The sequence below is a fragment of the Sinohyriopsis cumingii genome, chromosome 19 (assembly GCF_028554795.1).
Source record: "Sinohyriopsis cumingii isolate HCF-2022 chromosome 19, ASM2855479v2, whole genome shotgun sequence".
Taxonomy (NCBI): domain Eukaryota; kingdom Metazoa; phylum Mollusca; class Bivalvia; order Unionida; family Unionidae; genus Sinohyriopsis; species Sinohyriopsis cumingii.
The window spans coordinates 8,281,749-8,297,202 of NC_142979.1; the positions used below are offsets into that span (position 1 = coordinate 8,281,749).

Consider the following 15,454-nt stretch of genomic DNA (forward strand, 5'->3'; position numbering starts at 1 on the left):
GGGCCCCGAGTGGCCGAGTGGTCTAAAGCGCTCTCCGTTATGGATCACTGCCATCTCACCACTGTCTGCGTGGGTTCGAGTCTCGGATTCGGCCAATGTGGGTATGTGAGAAAGCTTGCCAGTAGCTTCTCGTGGGTCGGTGGTTCTTTCCGGGGTTTTCCTGGGTTCTTCCTCCACCATTAATACTGGCCGCCATGTATAGCCTATCGTGTGCTAAAAAATGGCGTCAAACCCTACAACAACAACAACAACATACATACCGCTTAAAAGAGATACTCTTTAGTCGAAGGGTATCCTGAAAATGGATAATTTTCTTTAATATCCTCGGTTCTGCCATGATTTGAATGACTATGATCAATTTCCAAGACAGATTTAGAGAGACAAGAGACAAGTAAATTTGCTATTCAGCGGCTCAGTACACAATATTTTATTTATGTTTAGGATATAATAGTATTACAATTAAAAAGCATTAAAACACACTGTCACCATGATTACACAGGAATCATAGATTTCTTTAAAATTAAAAACAAATTGGTATGACCGTCGATTTGCTGATAAAAACACATGCACATCAATAAAGTGACAACAACAAAAAATATTTGTTGAGAAAAATAGTGTTAGCACTGCGAGTTAACAAGGTGTATGTCACCTCGACTTCTTGCTAGTTACACTGGTCAACAGTGAAATCATTACTGACTTGAAAAGGCCCTAATCTGTAGTATTTTGGTGTGCCGAACACGAATATAACCGTGAAAAATTTGTATTGGCTCTCGTTTTGAAGATATTCATATACCTCATTTTCTATGTTTCACTGTGTAAATTTCTCCAGTAGGACTGCAGCAACATCCGGAATAATGATGTAACATTGCATAATACCATCATGCTCACATCATCCACAGTTGATTGCATCATTTTCTGATGCAATGCAATACTAATGCCATGCGGCTGCTGAAGTAAGTTGACGTCAGCAGTGTACTATACATGTGTAGGCCTATTATACTAATGCCAGGCGGCTGCTGAAGCTGACGTAAGCAGTGTACTATATAAAGCCCAATCAGATAGGTTCAGCATTTAAAATATTTTAGACGTTGTGCGAGACAGTTCAAGCTACTGTTACATAAAACTTATTATTTTATCCATTTACGTACAATAAAGAACAGTAATGCCTCGAAAGTGTGTTAATACCGCGGACAATTTTTGCTATATTTGTGGGGAAGTGACATTTGCCAACCAGAAGAAAAGTATCAATTCTCAAGTGAAGAAGGCATATCATCTTTACTTCGGATGCAAGGTTGGTGACCAAGACAAGCCTTGGGCTCCGCATATATGCTGTGCTACATGTACAACACAGCTTTCACAGTGGTTGAATTGCAAAAGGTCATCAATGCCGTTTGCAGTCCCAATGGTGTGGAGAGAGCCAAGCAACCACCTAAATGACTGTTACTTCTGCTTGGTTCCTCCTCTTTCCAGCGGAATAACGAAGCGAAAGAAGTCGAGAATAGTCTACCCAAACATTCCGTCTGCATTGAGACCAGTTCCACATGGTGAGGGACTTCCTATTCCAGAACCTCCAGCAGAATATTCTCTTGATTCATCTGACGAAGACAAAGGTGAGTCGACCTGTTCTTCTCCTGGTCCATCAGCATGCAGTGATCCAGATTTTCACTGTGGTGCATCATCAACCCCACACAGAATAACACAGGAAGAACTAAATGACCTGATTCGTGATTTGGACTTATCAAAGAACAAGGCAGAATTGCTAGGATCAAGACTCCAACAATGGAATCTTCTAGAAGAAGATGTCACAATTACTGCATATCGAAAGCGCCACCAGCAATTGGAGCCTTTCTTCAGAAAGGAAAGTAATCTGATATTCTGTTCCGATATTGAGGGCCTCATGAATGCTTTAAAAATCACTCATGACCCACAAGAATGGAGACTATTTGTGGACTCTTCGAAACTGAGTCTCAAGGCTGTGCTTTTGCACAATGGAAACATTCTTCCATCTATTCCAGTAGCGTATGCTGTCCACATGAAAGAGACATACGATAACTTAAGGCAGCTACTGAATTCCATTGAGTATAACAAGTACAGCTGGCACCTCTGTGGTGATTTGAAGGTAGTTGCCCTTTTAATGGGACTGCAGCAAGGATATACAAAATACATGTGTTTCTTATGCGAGTGGGATAGCCGAGCAAGGGAAATGCACTACATGAGGAAGGAATGGACTCACAGGCAGAATGTAGCCATTGGAGAGAAGAATATCCAACACCCAGCTCTGGTTGAGGCTCAGAAAATCTTGCTACCACCCCTTCACATCAAACTAGGTTTGATGAAGAACTTCGTGAAAGCCATTGACCGGACTTTGCCAGCATTCCGATACCTGCATGAAAAATTCCCTCGACTCAGCGAAGCAAAGATTAAAGAGGGAGTTTTTGTGGGTCCTCAGATTCGAGAGCTTTTCAAAGATGACCGGTTCAACAACTTGCTGGAAGGTGACGCGAAACAAGCATGGAATGCTTTTCGCCTAGTTTCTACAAACTTCCTCGGAAATGTTAGGGCAGAAAACTATAAGGAACTAGTAGAAGACATGTTGATGAAGTATAAGAAACTTGGCTGCAATATGTCTCTAAAGATTCACTTCCTTCATTCCCATTTGGATTTCTTTCCTAGCAACTGTGGTATTGTTAGTGATGAACACGGCGAACGTTTTCATCAAGATATCGCAACAATGGAACAAAGATACCAGGGAAAATGGTCCACTACAATGCTGGCTGACTACTGCTGGACACTCCTCAGAGATGCTCCCGAACAGCTGTACAAGAGACAGGCGAAGAAATCTAAGATGTAGTCAATGACTTGATTTTTTATAGGTAGGCTATTACAGTTGACCTTTTACTATTGGAATGCATTTCGTTATGTAAACATTAATTTCTTGCAGATTACAAAAAAACTAGAGCCAATTTTGCAATTTGACTGTCATATTCGTGTTCAGCACATAAAAATTGATAAGAATTGACTAATTTTATTTCAGTAACATGACTTTTGTAAAAATTTGTTGTCCAGTGTTATTGCACATCTGTCATGAGAAAGTTGATATTTGGAATTCTCGTCAATGACAGACAATTTCAGTACGACAAGAAATACTTTCCATATCATCTTGTTCAAGGAAAGCCACGTTAACAAATGACTACTGAACGGGCACTTTAAAAGATAGTTTACATTATATGCTTAACAAGAACGGACAGGATGATGGAACACTCTGATAACGAGACATGTATTTATACAGTATTAGAACAAAGCAATAGGTTTATAATATTTGTAAACACGCGAAACGGAGTTCTTTTTAAAAAACGTGAATTCTCATGATTAGTTCATATAGACATAAATCAAAACGAGTCATGTGATTAGTGTGGGAAATCACCTGACTTAAATGAGTGGTAAAGGAAACTGTACGAGGAACAATGCCAATTCAAAATTCCATATCAGCCACCTGTTTCCTGAGATATTTCTGATATTTGACTATTGATGCTGATATATGATGACGAAATAAATCATTCTCTCAATCTTTATCGTCGTTTTTCTCGATGATATGTCAGTATGGTATTGGTTAGGTTACTTACACCATGTCTAGTTAGATGCACTGTTTGACATGTACGTTTTCCAAATTTCCAAATTTGTTTTCGTCCAAATTAAACGAAGTCAAAATCTGCCAGTCAGCAAGTATTAAGATATACCCCCCTTATGAAATGTTTATACAATTGTTAAATTATGGAGGATAACTCTAAAAGAGCTAATTTTGCAAAACCGTGCCTTAGTCGGACAGGACACACGTACCTGTCAAGACATAAATACACGTAAAGTTTCATCAATCTATCTCAGACGTTTCTGGAGATTTTAACTGGACAAGAGTGGAGTGTGACGGACCGACACAGTTTGTAATACAAATGTGGATGATCATACTCCATATTGTACGTGACACACTGATGAGTTATGATACAGAATCATGCCAAGTTTCCTGAAGATAATCCGAAAGGGTTCAGGTCATATGTTAAATACACGTTGTGGACGGCTGGACAAGCTGACTCCATTACACCCCCATCCAACTTCCTTTCCTTGGAGTATACTTATTTGTTATATGCTCATTCTTGTTTTCTCCATTAACTTTGCAATGTCAGGATCGTGCAGCATTGTTCTCCATACTACATGGCACGTGTGTCTATAAATAGTATCGTGAGTTATAAGCTACTTTTTATTGAAAACAAACAACGTACTCTCATGTAGCAGACGCCGGACCTCTTGACTGATTAGATTTGTCAGGAATGAACTAAGCAGGCCGTTTAATCCACATGGATGACGATAAAGTTGACGTGGATGACGATAAAGTTGACGTGAATGATGATAAAGTTGACGATGCGGATGAATTAGTTCAGTCACAGAAGAAACCATCAACCCAGCAAAGACTGAAAACGGGTGGTGCTATTTGTGCATGAATATAGTTATTGTGTATTTAACTACGCTTGCGTATTTACTTTTGGAATCCAGAAGAAATGCATTAGCTTTGTTTCTTGTATTGTACTCTTTTAGCATTCATCGTTGTAAGAAAAGCAAAATGGGTATATAATGAAAAGGTTATTTTCCATTTGTTTAGGAAAATATGAACTTCTTGTTTTTTTTTCTTCTTCTTGGAACTATACTCCACTCATAACGTCGAGCAGTATAGCTCAGAAAAACTCGCTCATATTTCTCCTTACAACTATAGTAGCCCATAAGTAATATAACCATGTAATTTGTAGATATATACATATTTCATAACAGTCTACGATATGTACGTCAACAACGATCATGAACTAGTACAAATTTATGTAAACCGAAGATTTACAATGATATCATTATGTACTCAGCGTTAGTTAGCATTATATTACCAAGATGACTTACATAAAATATGTACTAAATAAGTATGATGACGTATCTATGGGAATAATACCGCGTGTCGAACTTTAACCTTCGCACGACTATGAAGTATCGGTTTGCATGTACATAAACAATGCTAATTTGGATTTTGAAACGTGCAGAGAACATGCACACCATTTTTCCAGACGACTGAATGCCTTGTTGACATAAATATATGCATTTTTGTAGAATCCATATGTGTTATCAGATCTGTGTGGATTTATACCTGATGTATACAATGTGTTATCAGATCTGTGTGGAATTATGCCTGATATATACAATGTGTTATCAGATATGTGTGGATGTATGCCTGATGTATACAATGTGTTATCAGATCTGTGTGGAATTATGCCTGATATATACAATGTATTATCAGATATATGTGGATGTATGCCTGGTGTATAAAATGCGTTATCAGATATGTGTGGAATTATGCCTGATGTATACAATGTGTTATCAGATCTATGTGGATTTATGCCCGATGTATACAATGTGTTATCAGATATGTGTGGAATTACGCCTGAATTATACAATGTGTTAACAGATCTGTGAGGATCTATGCATGAAGTTTACAATGTGTTATCATATACGTGTGGAATAATGCCTGAAGTACACAATGTGTTATCAAATGTGTGGATTTATGCCTGATGTATACGATGCGTTATCAGATCTGTGTGGATGTATGCCTGATGTATATAACGCGTTATCAGATATGTGTGGAATTATGCCTGATGTATACAATGCGTTATCAGATCTGTGTGGATTTATGCCTGATGTATACAATGTGTTATCAGATATGTGCGGAATTATGCCTGAATTATACAATGTGTTAACAGATCTGTGAGGATCTATGCATGAAATTTACAATGTGTATCAGATCTGTGAGGAATTATGCCTGATGTTCCTTATGTGTTAAAGTATTAATCACCTTTTCGTTTACATTAAGCATCACCTTTATTGTAACAAAATATGTCTGACCAAACAGGTTTTGCTATCCTGAAATTAGAGAATCAGGCAGGCATTCGCAAGTTTCAGACGCGTTTTTCGACGATTTCGATGAATCTGCTGATGACTTCATTCATTGTCTGTTGTTTGATGATTTCGTTGTTAACAACACTGGCTGACAACGTGTTGACATCTAGCTATATATGCACACAACGAATAGCAGTTGACATGACAAAATTAATTACATAACAGCTCCAGTTTTATTATAACCTTCTTGCGAGTCACTGTTATCGGTTGGGGTACTTGAAGAATACTGCTGCTTTATAAGCATATTGAGAATGCTAATTTTCTTATGATATTATAAATAGCAGCCTTCGATTCTGAAAACGTATTCCAGCTCCACCTGCAATAAAACCTCATCTACATCAATTCGTGAATGCATTCCCTTTATAAAAAATGTATTATCGTTGATCTGTAGCCCTAGGTACGGAGAAAGAGTGTGTTAAATACTTGTTTGATATTCTTCCTAGCACATCGACAGGACATACTCAATTCCTAGCGATATCGGCTTTAGTGTCAAACACTGGCACATTTCATTTTGTTGGCCAACCTTTTCACAGGGCCACAATGTCCTTGATATGTTGACTCTGAAGCTGGACCTTCATTTCAATCACGCTGTACAAAAGTAAAGCTAGAGCTAACATGGCTGCCAAGATATACACCTTAGTTTCTACGCACAGGAAGTAGCTGTAACCGAAGGAGACTGCGCAGCCGGTGGAAAAGAACATTCTGTAGGAGGCGAACGCTGCTTCCTGTTTATCTTGAAATAGGACTCCAAAGAGTGCTGAAAAAGAAATCACTGCAATGCATTCAAATAAACAATGTACTTTTCGAAAAGACAAACAGCTGGAAAATTTTCTTTTTAAATCATAAATCTTTCAAATCTGCAAATACTAATAATCTATACATTATTCCGTATCAAATTTTATGTTTGCCACCAAAAACAAAACCAGATCTCGGTTGTGTAGTTGTTCGTTCATTATGCATGCTCTCTCTCTCTCTCTCTCTCTCTCTCTCACACACACATAGAGGAACGTTTCATTTAAAGAAATTAGTTTGTATAACTGCATGTAAAATTTCACATCTAGTTATAAAGGCAATAAATTAAAACATTTATGGAATGCTAACGTATCTTTTATTACGTTTTCGAAATAGTAATGGAATGAAGAGGATAATAGAGAGATACGTGAACCACAGTAACTATTTCAGCTATATCTACCTGAATTTTGTGTTCTTTTTTCAAAGGTTATCATCTTTCTGTATCAAACATGTCTATTATCATTGCACTGACATTTCATAAGGTGAAAAAGAAAGAAAGATACCTTATAAGCAAAGAACAAGGACAAACCAGTCTATATTTCTATGTGCAGTTGGGTTTTGTTTACATTAAATTGATGTTTTAACAACAAGAAAAGTATGTTTTATTTTTATTTTTAAAAAGTAGATTTCGAAAAATGTAGATGACACTGCAAATAGGAATTTCTTTGTCAAAAATGTTAGATTGTATTATTAAAAGAAAATCTGCATTCATTCGAGACTACATCGAGCGAGTTGAAAGCAGTCCAAGGCAAAATAAAACTTTAGAGTTTGTGGAACAATTTAAAGTAAATAGAAAGTGCAAGGATGAAACCCACAGTACATGATATTGCTACTCTGAAAGGTTAAGATTCGTGGAAAAAATACTACAATCTGTTTCATGATTCTTTTAAAAAATAATTCATCACGGGGCCTACATTTGAGGCACTCTAAATCGTGTAACACGCACAAAGTTGATTATCTAAAAGAACTTAGCAGTCTGGATGACAGAGTTTGGACAGTCTGGACGACAGAGTTTGGCTTTAATTTACAAGTGGAAGAGATTTTTCAAAAATAAAAATGATTCATGTATTGGAGATCGACAAAACGTACGCCATAGGAAGTGATGTCATATTTTTGTACCACTGTCCGGTTTCTCAAACTGAACCATGATGAAAGTCTCTATCATCCGCTTTTTTCTTACAGATGAATTATTCATCTATTTTAATTGTACAATTAAGACGAGTATGCCTTCATAATGCAATGATGTATAATGGTGTTGTAGCTTGAATGCATACTACTGAGAGTGATGTATAATGGTGTTGTAGCTTCAATGTGTGCTATTGAGAGTGATGTATAATGGTGTTGTAGCTTCAATGTGTACTATTGAGAGTGATGTATAATGGTGTTGTAGCTTCAATGTGTACTATTGAGAGTGATGTATAATGGTGGTGTAGTTTAAATGTATACTATTGAGAGTGATGTATAATGGTGTTGTAGCTTCAATGTGTACTATTGAGAGTGATGTATAATGGTGTTGTAGCTTCAATGTGTACTATTGAGAGTGATGTATAATGGTGTTGTAACTTCAATGTGTACTATTGAGAGTGATGTATAATGGTGTTGTAGCTTTAATGTATACTACTGAGAGTGATGTATAATGGTGTTGTAGTTTAAATGTATACTGTTGAGAGTGATGTATAATGGTGTTGTAGCTTCAATGTGTACTATTGAGAGTGATGTATAATTGTGTTGTAGCTTCAGTGTATACTGTTGAGAGTGATTTATAATGGTTTTGTAGCTTCAATGTATACCATTGAGAGTGATGTATAATGGTGTTGTAGCTTCAGTCTATACTGTTGAGAGTGATTTATAATGGTGTTGTAGCTTCAATGTGTACTATTGAGAGTGATGTATAATGGTTTTGTAGCTTTAATGTATACTGCTGAGAGTGATTTATAATGGTGTTGTAGCTTCAATGTGTACTATTGAGAGTGATGTATAATGGTGTTGTAGCTTCAGTGTATACTGTTGAGAGTGATTTATAATGGTTTTGTAGCTTCAATGTGTACTATTGAGAGTGATGTATAATTGTTTTGTAGCTTTAATGTATACTGCTGAGAGTGATTTATAATGGTGTTGTAGCTTCAATGTGTACTATTGAGAGTGATGTATAATTGTGTTGTAGCTTTAATGTATACTGCTGAGAGTGATGTATAATGGTTTTGTAGTTTCAATGTATACTGTTGAGAGTGATGTATAATTGTTTTGTAGCTTCAATGTATACCATTGAGAGTGATGTATAATTGTGTTGTAGCTTCAATGTATACCATTAAGAGTGATGTATAATGGTGTTTTAGCTTCAGTGTATACTACTGAGAGTGATGTATAATGGTGTTGTAGCTTCAATGTATACTGTTGAGCGTGATTCTTATGTAATCATTTCATCCACTGTTTAAAAACAAATGCTTTATTGACAGACATCGAAAAAATATGCATGACGTATTATAGCAGCTCTACTTATTTAAGGTAACATCCTGTGTGAAAAGCCGCTTGATATACATCTAGTAACAAATGTATCCCACCCCCACATGCACTTTGAAGACTGTTTGCATGTCCTTATTGTTCTTTAAACAACAAAAAAGTGGAGTGGATAGCAAAACGAGAGATAAATATTCTTCATTCTTTGGGATAATGATTATGGGATCTGACTGGTAGAAAAAGCCACTAAAGATCGTCCATTCGTATTCTTCATTCTTTGGGATAATGATTATGGGATCTGACTGGTAGAAAAAGCCACTAAAGATCGTCCATTCGTATTCTTCATTCTTTGGGATAATGATTATGGGATCTGACTGGTAGAAAAAGCCACTAAAGATCGTCCATTCGTATTCTTCATTCTTTGGGATAATGATTATGGGATCTGACTGGTAAATAAAGACACTAAGCATCGTCCATTCATATTCTTCGTTCTATCGGATACGGATTCTGGGATCTGACTGGTAACAAAAACCAAGCTACTAAACACTGTCCATTGAGTATTGTGACGTTAATCAACATCAACGAAGACATTCAATACAACTCTTAGAGCTAACGGGATGTCATCGAAGATTTAACTTGTAACCAGCATAAAAGTATAGTTTCATCATGCTTTTAAATAAAAATGTTGGCATTATAAATCGTATTCTTTGCTTGTACCGGCTGTATTTCGGTATACATGTATACATTCGACATCACTGACCTATATGACTTTATGTCAGGGTAAATTGTCCTATATAATTATTGCAAATAAGCTAGATTCACGCCATGCAATAAATACTGATCATCTTAGCATATTTGGCAAAAAGCATCATAACGTTTTGCACGAGATTTCATCATAACTTTTCGTACGAGATTTTATCATAACTTTTCGTACGAGATTTCTTCATTTATCATAGAAAAAAGTTCTTTTTGATTTGTATAGTTTTAGTACGCACTTTATTAAGGTCAGTTTTATGCAACTGCAGTAACGGGTGATAATATACAAGGAATCCATTGGCATCATACGGTATAGGTTATAAGTTCCATGCAGGTAGGAACCCCATGCAAGGGCAATGTGTATTAGAAGTATACATGTTTGATGTACAAAAAAACAAAACAAAAAAAACCAAAAAACATTCAATCACCATACTTCAATTTCAGGGTATTGCAGAACAAAGGAATACAAATTTAGAATATTTTAGCGGCGCAACCTTTAAAATGAGCAGGGCTTCATTTTTTATACTTTTTCTTCAGCATCATTTTATTACATAAATGCTTCAACCTTTGAAATATAACTGAAGGCTGTATGGAGACATAAATACTGGTAATGGACGCGTTGACATAATAAATTTGATTCCAATTGCAAAACAAGCAGAGACAATCGAATGAGAGACAGTCAGAAAGCAAAGTCTTATTCTAGCTAATAATATTGCTAAATAAATTACGAGTGTCCTTAAATATTTGTCATTCTGAGATTTCTACTACTACTACTACTACTACTACTAATAATAATAATAATAAAGTTTCTTTAACGAGGATAACACATTTGATCATGGCTGACCCATCTGCCATGTGGTCCTCAATTTTTTAAATTGGTGATTCATACACATTTAACATAAAGATATGGACATATTTTTAGGGACGTAACGAAAACGTTTTCTATTCAGAGCCTTCAATATGTCATTCCAGCTGGACAAGAAAGAATTTGTTTTAATGATTTGTTAAAAGAAGCAAAGGAATTTGAATTACGTATCCTCACTGGTAAGGATTTCCATACAATAGGTGCTGATATAGTAAATGTGCTTTTGTAATGATTGGTTTTCGGCCACGGAATCTGGAGATCGTTGTTAGTCGTCGATCGGAGATTACGCTCAGTATTTGATGATCTTAGTTCAATTAGGTTAGAGATATGATCTGGAGAAAGACCGTTTAAAGCCTTATATGTCATGATTCCTTTAAAATAAAGAATACGTTTTCATATAGGTAGCCATTGCAGACGTGAAAACAAACTATTCGAGAGAGTCATAACAGGTACCAGGAAGTTTCAGTATTATTCAAGCTGCCCTTTTCTGGAGTTTATCGATTCTGGACAGGTTATAATTGGATGTGTTTCCCCATATGGTACAGTCGTAATCTATCAGTGCTAGCATGTAACCCAAAAAATAAAGTTCAAGTGATTGGGGAGGTAGAAATTAGGAAAGCAATTTTAACAGAGTTATTCGTTTGACTATCATTGCATATAGGTGACTGATATGTGCATTCCAGCAACTCCAGTACTCTTCTGAACTAACACCTATGGATAAGATATCCGGCACGGAGTTTTGTTTGAAGTTCATAATTTTTTAGCGACAAATATATAACTTTAATAGATGAAATGACCACGATAATATCAGCCCTTTTACTATAAAATGTAATTCTGAGAAACTCTGAGACATTTAACCTCGCTTAGCTGCTAGAGTAACACTGGTCAACAGTGAAATCATTACTGACTTGAAAAGGCCCTAATCTGTAGTATTTTGGTGTGCCGAACACGAATATAACCGTGAAAAATTTGTATTGGCTCTCGTTTTGAAGATATTCATATACCTCATTTTCTATGTTTCACTGTGTAAATTTCTCCAGTAGGACTGCAGCAACATCCGGAATAATGATGTAACATTGCATAATACCATCATGCTCACATCATCCACAGTTGATTGCATCATTTTCTGATGCAATGCAATACTAATGCCATGCGGCTGCTGAAGTAAGTTGACGTCAGCAGTGTACTATACATGTGTAGGCCTATTATACTAATGCCAGGCGGCTGCTGAAGCTGACGTAAGCAGTGTACTATATAAAGCCCAATCAGATAGGTTCAGCATTTAAAATATTTTAGACGTTGTGCGAGACAGTTCAAGCTACTGTTACATAAAACTTATTATTTTATCCATTTACGTACAATAAAGAACAGTAATGCCTCGAAAGTGTGTTAATACCGCGGACAATTTTTGCTATATTTGTGGGGAAGTGACATTTGCCAACCAGAAGAAAAGTATCAATTCTCAAGTGAAGAAGGCATATCATCTTTACTTCGGATGCAAGGTTGGTGACCAAGACAAGCCTTGGGCTCCGCATATATGCTGTGCTACATGTACAACACAGCTTTCACAGTGGTTGAATTGCAAAAGGTCATCAATGCCGTTTGCAGTCCCAATGGTGTGGAGAGAGCCAAGCAGCCACCTAAATGACTGTTACTTCTGCTTGGTTCCTCCTCTTTCCGGCGGAATAACGAAGCGAAAGAAGTCGAGAATAGTCTACCCAAACATTCCGTCTGCATTGAGACCAGTTCCACATGGTGAGGGACTTCCTATTCCAGAACCTCCAGCAGAATATTCTCTTGATTCATCTGACGAAGACAAAGGTGAGTCAACCTGTTCTTCTCCTGGTCCATCAGCATGCAGTGATCCAGATTTTCACTGTGGTGCATCATCAACCCCACACAGAATAACACAGGAAGAACTAAATGACCTGATTCGTGATTTGGACTTATCAAAGAACAAGGCAGAATTGCTAGGATCAAGACTCCAACAATGGAATCTTCTAGAAGAAGATGTCACAATTACTGCATATCGAAAGCGCCACCAGCAATTGGAGCCTTTCTTCAGAAAGGAAAGTAATCTGATATTCTGTTCCGATATTGAGGGCCTCATGAATGCTTTAAAAATCACTCATGACCCACAAGAATGGAGACTATTTGTGGACTCTTCGAAACTGAGTCTCAAGGCTGTGCTTTTGCACAATGGAAACATTCTTCCATCTATTCCAGTAGCGTATGCTGTCCACATGAAAGAGACATACGATAACTTAAGGCAGCTACTGAATTCCATTGAGTATAACAAGTACAGCTGGCACCTCTGTGGTGATTTGAAGGTAGTTGCCCTTTTAATGGGACTGCAGCAAGGATATACAAAATACATGTGTTTCTTATGCGAGTGGGATAGCCGAGCAAGGGAAATGCACTACATGAGGAAGGAATGGACTCACAGGCAGAATGTAGCCATTGGAGAGAAGAATATCCAACACCCAGCTCTGGTTGAGGCTCAGAAAATCTTGCTACCACCCCTTCACATCAAACTAGGTTTGATGAAGAACTTCGTGAAAGCCATTGACCGGACTTTGCCAGCATTCCGATACCTGCATGAAAAATTCCCTCGACTCAGCGAAGCAAAGATTAAAGAGGGAGTTTTTGTGGGTCCTCAGATTCGAGAGCTTTCAAAGATGACCGGTTCAACAACTTGCTGGAAGGTGACGCGAAACAAGCATGGAATGCTTTTCGCCTAGTTTCTACAAACTTCCTCGGAAATGTTAGGGCAGAAAACTATAAGGAACTAGTAGAAGACATGTTGATGAAGTATAAGAAACTTGGCTGCAATATGTCTCTAAAGATTCACTTCCTTCATTCCCATTTGGATTTCTTTCCTAGCAACTGTGGTATTGTTAGTGATGAACACGGCGAACGTTTTCATCAAGATATCGCAACAATGGAACAAAGATACCAGGGAAAATGGTCCACTACAATGCTGGCTGACTACTGCTGGACACTCCTCAGAGATGCTCCCGAACAGCTGTACAAGAGACAGGCGAAGAAATCTAAGATGTAGTCAATGACTTGATTTTTTATAGGTAGGCTATTACAGTTGACCTTTTACTATTGGAATGCATTTCGTTATGTAAACATTAATTTCTTGCAGATTACAAAAAAACTAGAGCCAATTTTGCAATTTGACTGTCATATTCGTGTTCAGCACATAAAAATTGATAAGAATTGACTAATTTTATTTCAGTAACATGACTTTTGTAAAAATTTGTTGTCCAGTGTAATTACACTGAATTTCACATTCGCCAAGGAGTATGCTCACAGACCAAAACATCAAAATGTTATCATATAATTAATATATTTTAATATCTAGAAGAAGAAAAAAAACTTATATCACATATATATTGATTATGTGGATACAGACAGAAGGAAAATACTGTTGCAGGCAGATGTCATTATAGAAGATGAAATTACTCGGGTACTAAAAGAGATTATGAGGCATTATGGGTTGCTACTACGGGAACTCGACTATGTTTAATGGTCATATATAGCTGCGGTCTAAACTTCCTTTAGCCCTAATCAGCGAAAGCTTCTCTTCGCTGTGTTTGCTGAAGATAACAACATTTATCATCCCCGCTATCACCTATTTCGAAAGGAGTTCGAAGTACTTTATTTGTACTTACTGTATGTCTGGGTTTGCCAGATGGCGTCACAGAGACCAATGCAAGCTGACACAACAAAGAAATTAGGAATATCTGTGGGTACTGGTTTCCATAACCACATCACTATGAGAATCCCCGCGTTGAAGGTGGCACCGGCGGTGATAAATGCAAACCTTTTGATGTGTTCTGCTACGCAGCCGATGACAATTGAACTTATGGCACTCACTGCTCCAAAGCACATCAGAATGGGACCGACGCTGTGGATGCCCAGCGTGCAGTTAACGTAGGACTGGAAAAAAAGAGAAAGAAGGATCGTATTGAATATTCCCCAAAGGACTTTTCGTCTGTTTCTAACTATACCATTTGATTAAACCTCTTATTATTAGGAACTCATATTGTCCGTGTCTTAGTGGTTAGTTTGCCCTTAGCGTCATTGTCACAATGCATTACGTGGAGAATTAGTGCAAAGTGTTAACAGTGATGCGAATTTGTTCTTCAGGCAAATCGTTTTCAGATTCGAATATTTTCATCTCCATTGTAAATGCCATTACATAGATGTATAGGAATAATGACCCAAAGCAATCATTGTTGACTGGAATTGTCTAATTGCTTATTTTCTTGTTTTGTTCTTCTCATTTTGATGTTAACAAGAAAAAACAAGAGTCCCTTGAAGTGACTTACGCTCTAGTGGGCGAAATAATTTCCATGAATTAAAGGTAAGACTGTCTCTTCCTTTTAACTGCTGAGTGTTGAAGCCGTCTCTGATATATTTCAGTGATAACAAAAGTTTTAAATTATGTGCTGTGGTGCAGAGGCGTAGCTATGATATTTTGCGCCCGGGGACGAACTATACAATTGGCGCCCCAGCTACCTCCCCGTTTAATCACATTTTTGAATATTACCCTTGTTTACTTATTATAATGTAACGTTGTAAGCCTCA

General features: G+C 37.2%; 1 protein-coding gene across 1 annotated transcript in view; it reads right to left on the reverse strand.

Moving 5' to 3' along the window:
• Positions 1–6,139: 6,139 nt before the first annotated feature.
• Positions 6,140–15,454, reverse strand: part of LOC149775112 (N-acetylglucosamine transporter UNC93A-like) — a 224,472-nt gene continuing 215,157 nt past the window's right edge. Inside the window, exons 2-3 of the mRNA XM_089943287.1 lie at positions 14,536–14,803; positions 6,140–6,742 (exon numbers count right to left, since the gene is read on the reverse strand). Of these exons, the coding sequence (XP_089799413.1) occupies positions 6,513–6,742; positions 14,536–14,803 (498 nt within the window). The 3' untranslated portion in view covers positions 6,140–6,512. The remainder of the gene's footprint in view (positions 6,743–14,535; positions 14,804–15,454) is intronic.